Source organism: Loxodonta africana, chromosome 3, assembly GCF_030014295.1.
Source record: "Loxodonta africana isolate mLoxAfr1 chromosome 3, mLoxAfr1.hap2, whole genome shotgun sequence".
Lineage (NCBI taxonomy): Eukaryota > Metazoa > Chordata > Mammalia > Proboscidea > Elephantidae > Loxodonta > Loxodonta africana.
In genome coordinates this window covers 58065653-58080816 of record NC_087344.1, presented here as the reverse complement: position 1 = coordinate 58080816, position 15164 = coordinate 58065653, and the positions used below count along the sequence as shown (strand labels likewise).

At 50.6% G+C, this 15164-nt stretch overlaps 1 protein-coding gene across 1 annotated transcript in view; it reads right to left on the bottom strand.

Annotated features, from left to right (window-relative positions):
* Positions 1 to 15164, bottom strand: part of EPHB2 (EPH receptor B2) — a 228089-nt gene that overhangs the window by 21575 nt on the left and 191350 nt on the right. Inside the window, exons 6-7 of the mRNA XM_064281446.1 lie at positions 13168 to 13292; positions 2580 to 2742 (exon numbers count right to left, since the gene is read on the bottom strand). Coding sequence (XP_064137516.1) covers positions 2580 to 2742; positions 13168 to 13292 — 288 coding nt within the window. The remainder of the gene's footprint in view (positions 1 to 2579; positions 2743 to 13167; positions 13293 to 15164) is intronic.

The following is a 15164-nucleotide window of genomic DNA, read 5'->3' as shown; positions in this document are numbered from 1 at the left end:
AACCTCTCTCTGTCTCAGTTTCTTCATCTCTAAAATGGGGAGAATAATAGTTCTCATCTCATAGGATTCTTGTGTAAAGCATTTAGAACAATGCATGCCACAGAGTAAGTGTTCAATAAAGACAAACTCGACTCGGGTGGCAATGGTTTTTTGGTTTTGGGTTATTGTTATTGAGTGCTTTTACATTTCAGTCACTGTGCTAAGTATGTTACGTGTTTTGTTTGAGTCTCAGAACCTCTTCTGATTACTCCATTTCACAGACTAGGTCACCGAGGCTTAGAGAGCCTGCAACTTACCGGAAGTCATGCAGTTAAGAAGCAGCCAAAGCCAGGATTTGAATCCAGGCCTGCTTTACTCAAGGCTTATGGGTGTAATGAGACAATGTGTAAGATGCCGATGCATTTGGCAGAGAGCCTGGCACTGGCCATCAACACCATCATCATGTTTAATACTATTGTTATTACGTCTTATCTGCCTCCTGGACCAGGACAGGAGCTTGGTGAGGTCAGGGACTAGGCCAGCTCTGAGGCCTTCATTCCTGCACACGACCTGGCACATGGCAGGGCCCCAGCATGTGTTTGTTGAATTAATAAAGACACTTGGGCCAGGTCCCCATCCTCAGGTCAGTGACACTCATCCAACATGGAAGAGGGCTTAGAGAACTGACAAATGCTGGCCATGAGGAACGGGGTGTTCGACAGGGCAGGTGACAGAGGAGTGGGGCCATAAGAGAGGGTTTCTGTGATGAGATGAGAATTCACGGTTCCTAGACCCTCTGATGGAAACTCTGGTGGCGTAGTGGTTAAGAGCTGTGGTTACTAACCAAAAGGTCAGCAGTTTGAATCCACCAGGCTCTCCCTGGAAACTCTATGGGGCAGTTCTACTCTGTCCTGTAGGGTTGCTATGAGTCGGAATTGACTTGACGGCAACGGGTCCGGTTTTTTTTGGTTTAGAGCCTCTGAAGAGGAGCCCTGGTAGCGCAACGGTTAAGCTCTCAGCTGCTAATTGAAAGGTCAGCGGTTCAAACCCACCAGCTGTTCCTCAGGAGAAATATGTGGCAGTCTGCTTCCATAAAGATTACAGCCTTGGAAACCCTATGGGACAGTTCTACCCTGTCCTATAAGGTCTCTGTGAGTTGGAATTGACTCAGTGGCAATGGGTTTGGTTTTACGGGTTTAGAGCCTCCGAAAGAGTCCCTGGGTGGAGCAAATGGCTAAGCACTTGACTACTAGCCAAAAGGTTGGCAGTTCAAACCCACCCAGAAATGCCTTGGAAGACAGGCCTGGTGATCTGCTTCTGAAAGGTCACAGCTTTGAAAACCCTATGGTGCAGTTCTAACTCTGCATACATGGGGTTGTCATGAGTTGGAATTAACTTGATAACAACTAACAACAACAACAACAACAACAACAACAACAACAACAACAACAACAACAGAGCCTCTGAAATGCTTAACCAGGCAAAGGCTGAAGCCTAAGCCCAGCTGCTAAATCAGATGCTGAGAAGTGATGCTGAAGCCTGGTCGTACCCGAGGCTGTGGGCTGCCCCAGAGCTTGGCTGCTCGAGGAAGGGCTTCCAGACTCAGACTGACTACGAAGATGGCCTTTGCTACTAGGTGGTGCAGTGGTTAAGAGCTAGGCTACTAACCAAAACGTTGGTAGGTCAAATCCACCAGCCACTCCTCGGAAACCCTATGGGGCAATTCTACTCTGTCCTACATGGTTGCTGTGAGTCGGAATAGATCCTATGGAAACAAATTTGGTTTTTGGTTAACTATGTGTTGGACCTAGTGCTAACCCTGTGCTAGGTCCTGTACATTTATCCCTAATCCTTACTCTAGCTTGATAATGATGATGATGATGACAATAATGAGATAGCTGTTATCACTCATTCGTAGCTGAGAAAACAGAGACTCAGAGAGGTAAGGTGCCTTGCTCAGGGCCACGTACCTAGCAGCTGACTCAGCAGAGGAAGCGCCATTTGTTGGCTGCAGAGCCCACACTTCACCGTGTGCTCTTCACAGGTCATTTGAGCAGGAAGGGTGCTTAGAGACCATGTGATCTCGAACTGGGAGACACACAGCACAGGTGTTGTAATTTCCCACTCTCTTGTCCAGGGCAGACATTGCTAATCAATCCCAGCACTCCTTGCTGAACAGTCATGTGGCTTCAGAATTCTTTTCAATCTAACTATACTCATTGGAGTAGTGTATGAATAAAATAGGTTTAGTCCCTTAAACTGAATACAGTGCTTTCATATAGATGAGAAAAATATGGGCAAGGGAATGGGCATTAGGACTAAGCTCTCAAGAGTCCTGGGAAAGGAAATGGCTTGGCTAACATGGTGGTAATGGAGAAGTCTGCATCCTTTCAGGGCCATAGAAACAGGGATTCTATATATGGTTGTGCAATTCGTACACTGCACATAGGTCCCCAACCAGGAGAGAGGGATGGATGACATCTGGAAGAGGAGGGCGCTTTTTTGAATTTTCGCAAAGGCACTTCACAGGAACCATGGCCCTTGAGTTTGTTCTGTTTGCAGAGTCTTTGCCTTCCTATTGCCCTCCAGACCCCACTCACCTTCTGTCATGGTCTGGAAGTACATCTTGCCGCTGTAGCGCCCGTAGCCTGCCACGGTGCGTGCCCGCACCTGGAAGACATAGATGGCGCCGGCTTTGAGGCCCTGCACAGTGACCGTGTTGGTGGGGCTTTTTATGGCTGTGGCGTTGTACTCACTGAGCTCCTGCCGGGGAACAGAGAAGACAGTTAGCGAGGTTGTTGCCCACTGTGGGCCCAGAGACAACTGCCCACTCCTGCTACCCTGGGGTGGGTCTGGTCATTGGCATCTATGGTTCTCTCTTCACTCCCTCCCTGTAATAGCATCACACACCCACGCCTTTTGCCATGTGACTTTGTAGCACTTCCCACAAAAGCAGATGGAGTCTATTTCTCTGCCTCATGGATGCTGGATTTGTCCATGTGCTTGCTTTGGTCATTGGAACATTCTAGCGGGCATGATGTAAGCAGAGGCATTACATGTGCTTGCTGGTTTAGCTTGGCTTCTTGTGCTTCTGCCATCTGCCATGAGGAGGGCTTGCCCTTGGTAACATCTTGTTCCAGAATGAGAGACATGTGGAGAAGGCCTTGACCCAACTCCTAGGCTGAACCAGGGCCACTCCAGTTGACCACAGACATAGAACCAATGAGCAGGAAAAATAACCACTTGTTATGAGCCGTTGGAATTTGGGGGCTATTTATTTTGCAGCAGCATCTCAACAATAGCTGACTAATGTGCAAGTACTGAGCGCCTACTGTGTGCGGACCCTGAAGACTAGACTGTGAGTTCTTGGAGATGGCAGGGAGAGGGCCCACCTTATTCACTTCTGCGTCCCCCTCGGTACCCCACGCTTTGATGAGTTAATCGGAAGAAATCCCATTCAGACTCAGCACACTTGGGTAAGGCAAGGACTGAGGCCCGGAGAGGAAAAATAATGCTCAATGTCACACATATGAGTTGGTGGTTGTTCTGGGACTCAGAACTAGTCTTCTGCATGAAGCCCCCTCTGGTGTCCATGCCTTTGGGTTCCCAGGACCTGATGTTTCCTCCCTTGAGATGCAGAGGCCTATCTGACCTCCTGGGCACTGGGCAGGGCGCCACTGAGAGTCTGGAGCCAGACAAAGATCCAGCTGCTGCAGTGGGAGTGGATTTGTGGTTGAGTCGGACACCGATGCTGACTGCCCTAGATGATGCTCATTCAGGCATCTGTCAGACACCTGGAAAGTCTTCTCAAAATGCCCTCTCTGTGCAGGGCCCCGGGCTGGGCACTGGGGACCCAGCAGGGGCTAAAGCACAGGCCCTGGCCTCTAAGAGCTCAGTCCAGAAAAGCAAACAGACTGGGGATCTCAGCCCTTTGAAAATCATGAACAGATCTGAGAAAGTGATGAAAAGCTGTGCACCCTTATCCAGAAAACTGCATACCTGATTGTCCATGCCCATCATGTACACATTATGGGGTGCATAGAGCCCCTGAAAACCCTCCGATTAAAGTTCAGAGTCAGCCATGTTATCATAGGCATTAGAGTGTAAACATTAAGGTCACAGACTGGAGTCAGACTTCTTGGGTTCAAATTCCGGCTCTACTACTTATCACCTTTGTGACCTTGGGTGAGTTCCTTAACCTCTCTGTGCCTCCTTTTCTTTAACTGTAAAATGGGGATAATAACGGTAGCTACCTCAAAGGGTTGTTTGGAGGATAAAATGAATTATACGCATAAAATGCTTGCCCTGCTGGCACAAATGGTTAAGTGCTCGACTGCTAACAGAAAGGTTGGCTGTTTGAACCCACCCAGCAGCTTCACAGGGAAACAAACCCGCTGGTATGCTTCCATAAAGATTATAGCCAAGAGGACCCTAGGGGGCAGTTTGACTCTGTCACGTGGGGTTGCTATGACTCAAAATTGACTGAACAGTACCCAACAACAACAAAATGCTTATACTGGTAGGGTAAGCACAAGCAGCTGAGGGGCATGTAACCCTGCCTGGATGTGGGGAGGTATCAGATGAAGTCAGAAAAGTTCCCTGGAGAGTGGGGAGCACTGGAGAGGGATATGAACAAACAAAAGGCCGAGACGGGAGAAGGGCATTCCTCGCAGAAGGAGCGGTAGGTACAAAGGCAGGGAGCTGACAGACAGCTTGGTTAGCATACCTGGCGGCATAGGGTTAGAGAAGGGGCTATCCTGTGAGGGCCTCCTTCCTTACCCCATAGCAGGGGAAGGCCGGATGGGCTCGTGTGGGGTAGACGCAGATAGGAAGCCTCTCTGAGCCAGATCACCTGCCCTATCCTCCAGGAAGCCTCCTTGACCTACCAGCCAGATATACCTCTCCCTCCCCTGAGCCCTGGAGCACTTGCTGTAGGTGCCATAGAATGAGATTTCTGCCACACCCTCTTGCCCTGGGCCCAGGTTCATCTTCCTGAACTCGATGTTTTTTTTCCCCTCTCATACCAAGCACAGAGCCCTGGTGGCCCAGTGGTTAAGAGCTATGGCAAGCTACCGCTACTAACCAAAAGGTCAGCAATTCGAATCTACCAGCCACTCCTTGGAAACCCTATGGGGGCAGTTCTACTCTGTCCTATAGGGTCACTATGAGTTGGAATTGACTTGACTTGACGGCAATGGGTTTGGATTTTTTTTTTTTGGTACCAAGCACAGAAGGAGCCCTGGTAGCGTAGTGGTTAAGTGCTTGGCTGCTAACTGAAAGGTAGGCAGTTCAAATCGTCCAGCTGCTCTATGAGAGAAAGATGTTACAGTCTGCTTCCCTAAAGATTATAGCCTTGGAAACCTTATGGGGCAGTTCTCTGTCCTAGAGGGTTGCTATGCGTCAGAATCGACTTGACAGTGGGTTTTAAAATCTTTTTAAATTATTTTTTACTGAGCACAGGGTCCTGCCCACAGAGGTCTCCCTCAGTGCTCATAAGGTGAAGGCCATACTCCTTAGCCTGGCATTTGAGACCCTTTAAGACTACCCTTTGCCAGTCTCTCTGGCCACGTCCCCAGTACTCTCTTGGTTCTGGCTGTACCCAACTACTTTCCCCTTCCCTGGTAGGGCTACTAGATTTCGTTGTTGTTAGGTGCTGTTGAGTCAGTTCCGGCTCATAGCGACCCTATGTACAACAGAATGAAACGCTGCTGGTCCTGCACCATCCTCACAATCCTTGTTGTGCTTGAGCCCGTGGTTGTAGCCATGCTGTCAATCCGTGTTGTTGAGGGTCTTCCTCTCTTTGCTGACCCTCTACTTTACCAAGCATGACGTCCTTCTCCAGGGACTGGTCCCTCCTGATAACATGTCCAAAGTATGTGAGACAAAGTCTCATGATCCTTGCTTCTAAGGAGCATTCTGGCTGTACTTGTTCCAAGACAGACTCAGCAAGTAAGAATACAGGACACAAGGTTAAATTTGCATTTCAGATAAACAACAAATAATTTTTCAATAATAAGTATGTCCCATACAATATTTGGGAGATGCTTACAGTAAAAAATTATGTGTTGTTTATTTGAAATGCAAACTTAACCTTATGTCCTATATTTTAGCTCTGTGGTAGAATTCTTGCCTTCCATGTGGGAGACCTGGGTTCGATTCCTGGCCAATGCACTTCATGTGTGGCCACCACCGTCTGTCAGTGGAGGCTTGTGTGTTGCTATGATGCTGAACAGGTTGCAGTGGAGCTTCCAGGCTAAGACTAGAAGAAAGACCTGGAAATCTACCACCGGGAATCAGCTAATGAAAACCCTACAGATCACAATAGTCTGATCGGCCACCAGTGGTGGGGATGGTGCAGGGCCGGGCAACATTCTGTTCCACTGTGCATGGGGTCACCATGAGTGGACCTGACAGCGGCTAACAACCTGTATTTTGTTTGGCAACCCTACCTTCCCTGGACCCTCTGAGCACTTGCAAGGGCTGTTGCTGCTGTCTGAAATGCCCTTTCCTCATCTGCCTCACAATTCCCTACTCACTGATCAAGACTCAGCCCCTTCTGGGTCACACCCCAAATGTCCTAGCCACAGGTTGCAGGCCCACTGGCTCCTCCACCACCGGTTGTTCTGATAAACACTTGGGTTTTCTTTAAGGACTGTGGGCTCCCCGGAAGCAGGGACCATGTCTCCTTCATCTCAGGGCCCCCAGACTCTGCATACAGTAGGTGTTACTGACTATTGACGCAACCTATGAATAAACACTAAACCTGATGCCTTCGAGGGGTAGTTACCCTATAGGACACTATATGGTTCCCAAAGCTGTAATCTTTACGAAAACAGACTGCTTACATCTTTCTCCCATGGAATGATTGGTGGGTTCCAGCCATCGACCTTTCTGTTAGCTGTTGAGCTCTTAACCACTGTTCCACCAGGGCTCCTGAATGAGTATCAAACTATTAAAAAAAAAAAAACAAAAAAACTATAAAACGTGGGCTGCAGTACCAGACATGGACACTAGGTGTCGTTGTCCAATGTGGAGTTAGCTCAGGCTTGAGAGGGATGTGATTCCACAGACTGGGTGGGTGCCCACTAAGCAATGTTAGAGGCTTCAAGCTCTCTGATTATAGGAGGAGATGGGAGGTTTCATGTCGGTGCTACGGTGCCTCTGAAGAGTGAGGAACCAACCTGAGCAGATGTCTTCTCTAAAGCCAGGCCCAAAGGACAGTACAGGGGACAGAGCGAGAGTCGTTTCAAAAGCCAGTTTTTCTACTTAATTGCAGTATGGCCTTGGGAAAGAACTTTTATTTCTCTGAGCCACGGTTTCCTATTCTGGAAAATGGAACAGTAAATGTAAATTTTTCAGGGTTGTTGTGAAGATATAATTCGGCATGTAGGAGTTGCTCAAGAAGAGTCAATTCACTTCTTCCCTCTGTCTGAAGTACAGGCTATCTGAACAGCGATTAAGCACCAATGGGATAAGGGAAGACATTTAGAAGGTGGTATGAAATCAGTAAGGAGCCCTGGTGATGCAATGGTTAAGTGCTTGGCTGCTAACCAAAAGGTCGAAGGTTCGAGCCCACCCAGTGGCTCCGCAGGAGAAAAGACCTGGTGATCTGTTACCATAAGGATTACAGCCTAGGAAACCCTATGGGGGCAGTTCTACTCTGTCCTATAGGGTCATTACGATTCAAAATGACTCGACAGCACACAACATCAACATGAAATCAACCAGTCCTTAGTTTGAGTCCTTACCCAGAAGCTTAGGATCTGGGAGGCACTAGGTGTTTCATTAAGCCCTCAGAGCCTTGGTTTTCTCAACAATACCTACCGTACAGGGTGGTTGTGGGGATTCAATAGGAAAACATGGGTAAAGCTTTTAGCACAGTCCTTGGCACATTTAAGGATTAATTAATGTTAGCTATTTTTTTTTATTGGTTTTTTATCATCATCATAAAAACCAAACCCACTGCCGTCGGGTCAATTTCTGACTCACAGCAACCCTATAGACAGAACAGAACTGTCCCATAGGGTTTCCAAGGTAAATCTTTACGGAAACAGATTGCCACATCTTTCTCCCTCGGAATGGCTGGTGGGTTTGAATCTCCAACCTTTGGGTTGGCGGCTGAGCACTTTAACCACTGTGCCACCAGGGCTTCTTTTTATGAGTTGGAATTGACTCGACGACCATGAGACCATCATCATCATTATCATTAACACCACTGTAGAGTAAGCTCTCACCATGTTCATTGAATGAATGAATGAATGCCAAGGTGAATGCATGAGTGAATCGACTCCTCCCAGAGTCCCTGGGTGGTACAAATGGTTAAGGCTTAGCTGCTAACTGAGAGGCTGGTGGTTCGAATCCACTCAGCGGCACTTCAGAAGACAGGCCTGGCGATCTACTTTCAAAAGATCAGAGCCATTGAAAACCCATGGAGAGCAGTTCTACTCCGAAACACATGGGGTCGCCCTGAGTTGGAATCGGCTCGGCTGCAACTGGGCAACAACCTGAATGCAGGCTGGGCTTTCCTGGTCCTCCACTCCCCACCCTGCCCAAATTTCCATTCATGCTGTTCCCTCTGCTTGTAATGCCCTTCCCTTTTACTTCTGCCCGGCAGAAATACCTGTTGAATAGACACATAAATCGCTGTGGAATACAAGGGTTCATCTACCACAAGTGGCCTTACAAATAACTCTTCCCCTTGAGCTCTTGGACAGCCAAGGAAAGTGGGAACCTGTGTGCTTTGGGGCAGCTGCCTAAGGAAGCCACCTCTCCCAGGAATGGGTGAGAACAGCTAGCCTTGGGTCTGTAGTGAGGCGAGCACCATTCGTCGGTGGCATCCAGAAACCTGCTGGCAAAGTGGTTGTCAGCTCAGGGCTCCAGGCAGGCTGGAAAATCCCAGTGGAGCTGGAGAAAGGGCAAATGGAAAGAGCCCTGCTCCAAAGGTTCCAAAAATGCCCCTTCTAAAGACAGAAAGGAGCAGGAAGGTGCGGATGGGGCCCACACGGGTCCGTGGGGCCTCGTAGCCAACCTCTCTACCTGGAAAGTTCTGGAGCATTCATTAAAGAAATCAATGGCAGGCACCAGGGGGATTCTGAGGTGTTAGGTAATAACTGGATACAGGCTTCTCGAAATGAATCTTATCACCTGCAGCCTGGCTGGCCTTCCTCAACGGCGCGGCTGACCCTGGAAGGTAGAGGTGATAGCTGGAGAGTCAGGGACAGAAGCTGCTCTCAGTTCTCCTCCTACCCCTCTGCCAGTGCCTCCTCTGACACTTTTATCAACTCCTCTTTCTTCCTTTCCTTAGATCTTGACGTTCTCCTGGATTCTATCCTCTTCTGCTCCTGTTTTCCCTCTGCTTACTCTTCTGCCTGCTCTCAGCCACGCCCCTAGCTCTAAGCACCACACCTACACCTGCAAACACAAACCCACACCCACCGCAGGAACAGGCACCATCATCCACTGGGAGTTGTCCTTCGCTCTTCCCTGGTCCTGAGCCTCAAATACTGTCTGAATCTGTCAGGTCAGCTTCTCGCCACCTCTGCTGCCAGCACCCTAGTCCATACCACCAACATTTCCCACGTGCTGTCCCATGAGAGTCTGTGCAGGGTCCCCTGTGTCCCTCATGCTCTCCGTGCAGTCTATTCTCCCACAGGAAGCTACAAAGATCTTTAAAGCAATCTGAGTCAGATCACATCGTTCCTCTGCCCAGGACCCTCCAATGGCTTCCTGTTGTATCTTAAATCCAATCCAGACTCCCAAGGCCTGGAAGCCCCATCACAACCTGGCCCTGCTTCCCTCTCCAACTTCCTCTCCTGCTGCTCTCCCCGTTGTTCATGTTGCTCCTGCCAAACTTGCCTTCTCGCTATTTTACGAACACAGCCAGCACATTTCTGCCCCAGGGCCTTTGCACATGCTGTTTCTGACACGTGGAATAACTTGGCTCTCATCACTTGTCTGTCTGGTGAACTCCTAGTATCTTTCAAGGCTCAATTCAAATATTACCTGGATGAAGGCTTCCCCTCACCCATGCCAGGATTATTGGGCCCCTCCTTGGTGCCCCCCACATGACCCTTGCTGGCCCTCCTGTGGCTCGTAGCACAGTTCTCATGGCTAGTTATGTCTGTGCCTGTCTGTGGAGTCCCCGAGGCAGTCTGGTTATTCCTGGGACTCAGCCCAGGGCCTGGCCCAAAGTTGGAGCCAATGGAGGTTGAATGATCCAGTATCCACCTCCCAAACTGCCTCTCTCTGCACCCCAGGCCCTGGGAGGGGGGACTGACAGACGTGGGGCCACATCTCATCACAGCCGCTCTACTTTCGGCCCTGCCCCTCTCTTGCCATTTGTGGCTAAAATCCTTTGTGGCAGGAGCTGGTCCTACCCCACCCCCTTAACTGTCATCCTAAAGCATCCCTGGCAGAAAACTCGGAGGCAGGAGAGCCAAGTGAAGGTAGAGGACAGGGGTCCAAATCCTGGCCAGCTGGGTGCTCTTAGACAAGCTACATAACCTCCGTGTGACTCAGTTTCCCTTGCTGTCCAATGGGGTGAATAGTACTACTTCAAGGATGAATTTGAGCAAGTTAAGCAGCCTCTCTGTGCCTCAGTTTCCCCTCCTGTCCAATGGGGTGAATAGCGCTTCTGCAAAGATGAATGAGATAATGGAGGTGATGTGCTTAGCACATAGTGAGCGCTCGTGAAATGTGAGCAGGTGGTAACTGCGGCAGTTGCAGAGGTGGGGATGCTTGGGCAGTGGCAGAAAGTAGGACAGAACTGCCTTCCAGTTCACACCTCCATCTGCCTGCCCAGCCCCACCCTTCACAGTGAGAAATAGGTCACAGGCAGGACCCGCGCCGGGATTCCTCATTTCCGCTCCAGTCTTTGGGGACAAACACTTTCAGTTTCATTTAATCATAAAGCTTCTTAATTAGCTTTTTTTTTTTTTTTCCCCCTTTTTGAATTTGGAGTTGCTAAGCTGTGCTGTCCCTGCTAGGGGGCATGGAGATGCTGGGGCACTCTGGGCTGGGGAGCACCTGGTCTGGCTGCCCAGGACCCTGGCTCCTTGGCAGCCCTCTGGGCCCAGCGAGGGATGGGGTTGCTTTCCTCCCATCAGCCCTGGCTGCTCTGGCCCTCAGGTGGTCACACGCCCAGTGATCCAAGAGCTACTTCCTGAGCACCTACCACATGCCAGGCACTGGGGGTGGGAGCCACAGGAGAGATAACGCCAAAGTCTCTGCCCTCGAGGGACTTACTGTCTAGCTCCAAAGAGATAGCAAATACCTAATTACTCAGTAACATTCAAAGAATTGTAATTACAATAAATGCTATGGACAAAGGCTGGGTAAGATGAGTGGGTAAATAAGGGCCCTGCCCTGTGCTGGGAGCAAGAGAGGGCGTCCCTGAGGAAGTGATGTTGAAGCTGAGATCTGAAAGGATGAGCTGAGGCCAGCGAGACGGAGGTGAGGGCTGGGGAGAGGTCTAGGTGGGAGGAATCCATCTCTCTGTCCATGCAGGCATCCAGCTACCCCGCTGGCTCCTTTTCATTCACAGGCTCCACACTTGCTTCTCCCTTTCATTCATTAATACAGTTCACTCATTCACTGCTCTCAGCCTCTTCAGTGATGTATGAAGGGAGCACAGTCCCAGGGAAGAAGACATTCACTCCCGGTAGGAGGTGACATTTTGGTGCGCCCTGAAGATTCTGATGGTGGAGATGAGGGGGAGGCTGGAGAAGAAAGTACCAGTGGGGGCCAGGGAGCGTGAAGGCCCAGGGCACGTTCAGGGGCTTTCTGGTGGGCTGCGGTGGCCGGAGCACAGACCATGGGAAGGGGCTCGTTTCTTATTCATTCCACCAGTATCTATCGAGTGCCTCCTTGGTGCCAGACCCAGGGTGCGGGAAGAGGGAGGTGAACAGGACAGATGTGGTCCCTAGAGGAGGGGATGAGCAAGTAAACAGGCAATTATAAACCTGTTATAAGGCTGGATACGTATCTGTCGAACCCCTGAGACTCACCAGGTTTGGCTGATTCAGCAGCTAACAGTGTGGAAGGGCTAGGCTGGGCCTCCGAGAGGGCGGCTCCTGCAGAGCTGGCTGTAACTGTCCCCATCTATCTTCTCTCAGCCTTTAGGATGAGCCTTTCCATTCATTTCAGGTCCCCAGGCTTGCCCTTAACTGAAGGGGTTTCCTATCAGTCATTCACACCTTAGTCTAAACTGAAGCCTAGGTAACTTCTTTTCCCAGGGCCCTTGCAGCCTTTGGGGCTGTTTGATACCTCAGTAGCAGGTAATAGAAGTCACCATACAGAAGAGATGTTTCCTGGGCCTCTAATCTCCAGCCATGTGGGTGGCCAGCTAGCCTGTCTGCCTTCCTGGCCCCTATGTGTAGGCCCCATTCAGATGTGCTGCACGCACCTGGCCTTACATACATGTAGAACTTGCCCACCGTGCAGCAGGCAAGGCAGATGGGGAGGAAAGGAAGGCAAACTCACCTCTGCTGAGAGCGCTGTGCTGGGTGCTTTATGTGCCTTCTCTCCCTGACCTGCACAACCCCCACACAAGAGAGGTGAAAGACACCTGCCCAAGGTCACACAGCTGGTTAAGGACAGAGCTGGGATTTGAACCTATGGGATCTCATGCCTAGTTCAATGCCCCTTCTACTACACGTGGCTTCTAACCTGGATCTCTGGGTCCTACAGGTACCTGAAGGGAGCATTAAGGGTCTGATTTAAAAGCTCAAACAGAAATCATCTCTCCCCATACAAAGGCCACTCAGGCAAGTGAAAACAAGTGTTTTAGCTGGAATTAAAGCAACGCAGGGGCGGGGTGGGGGAAAAGTTTCAGCTCTCACTCCGTGTGGAAGCTTTCTTGAGCAGTTTCAAATCTCTGCTTAGTAAGAACGAGCGAATGGCTAATTACCACTTAATAAACACAGCTTTTTGGAAAACCAGTTCTAACATCAGGCCCACGAAAGGAAAAGTCAAGATTGGGGGTCTGGGTGGGTAAAGGGCTATGACTGTTGTGTTTTACCAAGGTCGCTGGCCGGATCCCCCCAGGCCAGAAAATCGAGGCTCGGAGGGTCTGGGCACCTGCCCGAGTCTACCAGAGGCAGGAGCTCTTTCTGCTGCACCGGTGAGGCTCTTCTGGGGAGGGGGGAGGGGGTCATGGAGGTGGCAGGAGGCCCACCGGATCTCAGCTACCTTCTCATAGTACTGCAGCTCGTAGTCCAGGATCACACCATTGGGCTGGTCAGGCTGGGACCACGACAGGGTGATGCTGTCCACGGTGCGACTCACCTGGTGCATGATGGACACAGCCGACGGAGCTGGAAGAGAAGCCAGAGGTCAGAGGCCAGGGGTCAGGAATCAAAGGGGGACACAGAGGTGCAGCTTCCAGCTTGACCTCAGATGGGGAGCTGGGGACCCAGAGAGGGAAAGCCATATGGCCAAGGCCACACAGCCAGCCTGGGTCCCTCCAGATGCCTGGGTCCAGGTAGGGGACAGCGGGGCTCACCCAGGGCCACTGATGCTGCTACCGAGCTCTTATGGGCACCCTCAGGTCAAAGACCCCGACAGCTCCCACCATCCCTGGGGATCACATCACTGGGCCCCTTCTCTGGGCCTGGCCCCAGTGGGGTAGACTAGATACTGTGCTAGGTGCCACTCATTCTCTCGGAGAGCTCACAGTCTACATCAGTGACAGACAGACCCTAGACATGGTGACGGCAGCTCTGGGGAAGGGAAGCAGAGAAGAGCATGGAAGGGTGGGGAGATTCATTCATCATTCATTCAAGAAATTTGTATTCAGTGCCTACCATGTGCTAGAGAATATAGCAGTGCATAAAACTAACCACCCACAAATAAAAATATGCTGTCAGTGCTCTTATGGAGGGTGGTTGGGGGAAAGAGACAGAAGCCAGGGGAGGCTGTGTTTAGCACTAGAAGGACTCTCTGAATAAGTTAGTCCAATTTCCTTATTTTACAGATGTGGAAACCAAGGTCCAGAGAGGGCATGTGACCAGCCCAAGATCACACAGTAAGTTCATGGCATGCTGGACCCCTGCCCTGAGATTCTGAGTCAGCTGGCCTGGGGTGTGGCCTCAGAATCTGCATTCCTATCAAGCTCCCAGGTGATGCTGATGCTGCTGGTCTAAGGACCACACTTTGAGGAGCAGGGGATTCGGAAGCCAGAGCAGGGAAGTGACATGTCCAAGGTCACACAGCAGGCAGTGGTGGGGCCGGGACTAGAGCCCAGACCTGCTGAGCCCTGGTTAGTATATTTTCCACTCATTGCCCATCTCATCTGCCCAGGCTTAACTATTCCTACAGAGCCCTCTAGCTCAGAGTCTTGAAACGACGGTACCAGTAGTTCCGCGTGGTGAGAGAGCACGGCCCTTATAAGGGAAGGGCAAGGATGAGGCTGCCAAGGCAGGTGGGGCCAGACCACTTGGCCCTGGGTGTTGGAAAACTTAGAGGAGTGGAAGCCTGCTCCTCAATCACAACACGAGCATGGCATCAAGCTGGTCACCTTGGCAACCCCTGTGTGCCCCAGGACACCCAGCAAACAGGAGAGCCCACGGCAGCTAACACCTGCTGCAGCTGGGTATCTTTGAGATGATTCCAACTCATAGCGACCCCGTGTGACAGAGTAGAACTGCCCCCAGAAACCTCAGTTTCTAGGCTGTAATCTTTATGGAAGCAGACTGCCAGGCCTTCCTCCTGCAGAGCTGCTCGATGGGTTTGAGCCAACAACCTTTCTGTTAGCAGCTGAGTGCTTAACCATTGCACCACCAGGGCTCCTTAGCTAACACCTACACTTCCTTATCGCTCACTCTATGCCAGGCATTTTCCAAATGCTTAACATTAGTTAGTCCTTGGGTGCAGCGAACAGTCAACGCACTCAGCGGCTAACCAAGAGGTTGGTGGTTCAAGTCCACCCAGAAGTGCTTTGGAGAGCTACTTGTGAAAATCGACCATTGAAAATCTTACGGAGCACAGTCCCAAGCCCTCAGGAGGCACCTTCAGATCAAAGACACCAACAGACGTGGACACTGAGGTGTCCCTGGTCATTCCTGGGGAAACTCAAGCCTCAGAATGAGAAGAGAGATGCCCTGGGCCCCTTCTCTGGGGTTGCCATGAGTCAGAGCCGACTTGATGACAACTGGCTTTGTTTTGTTTTTTATATCTGTTAACTCACG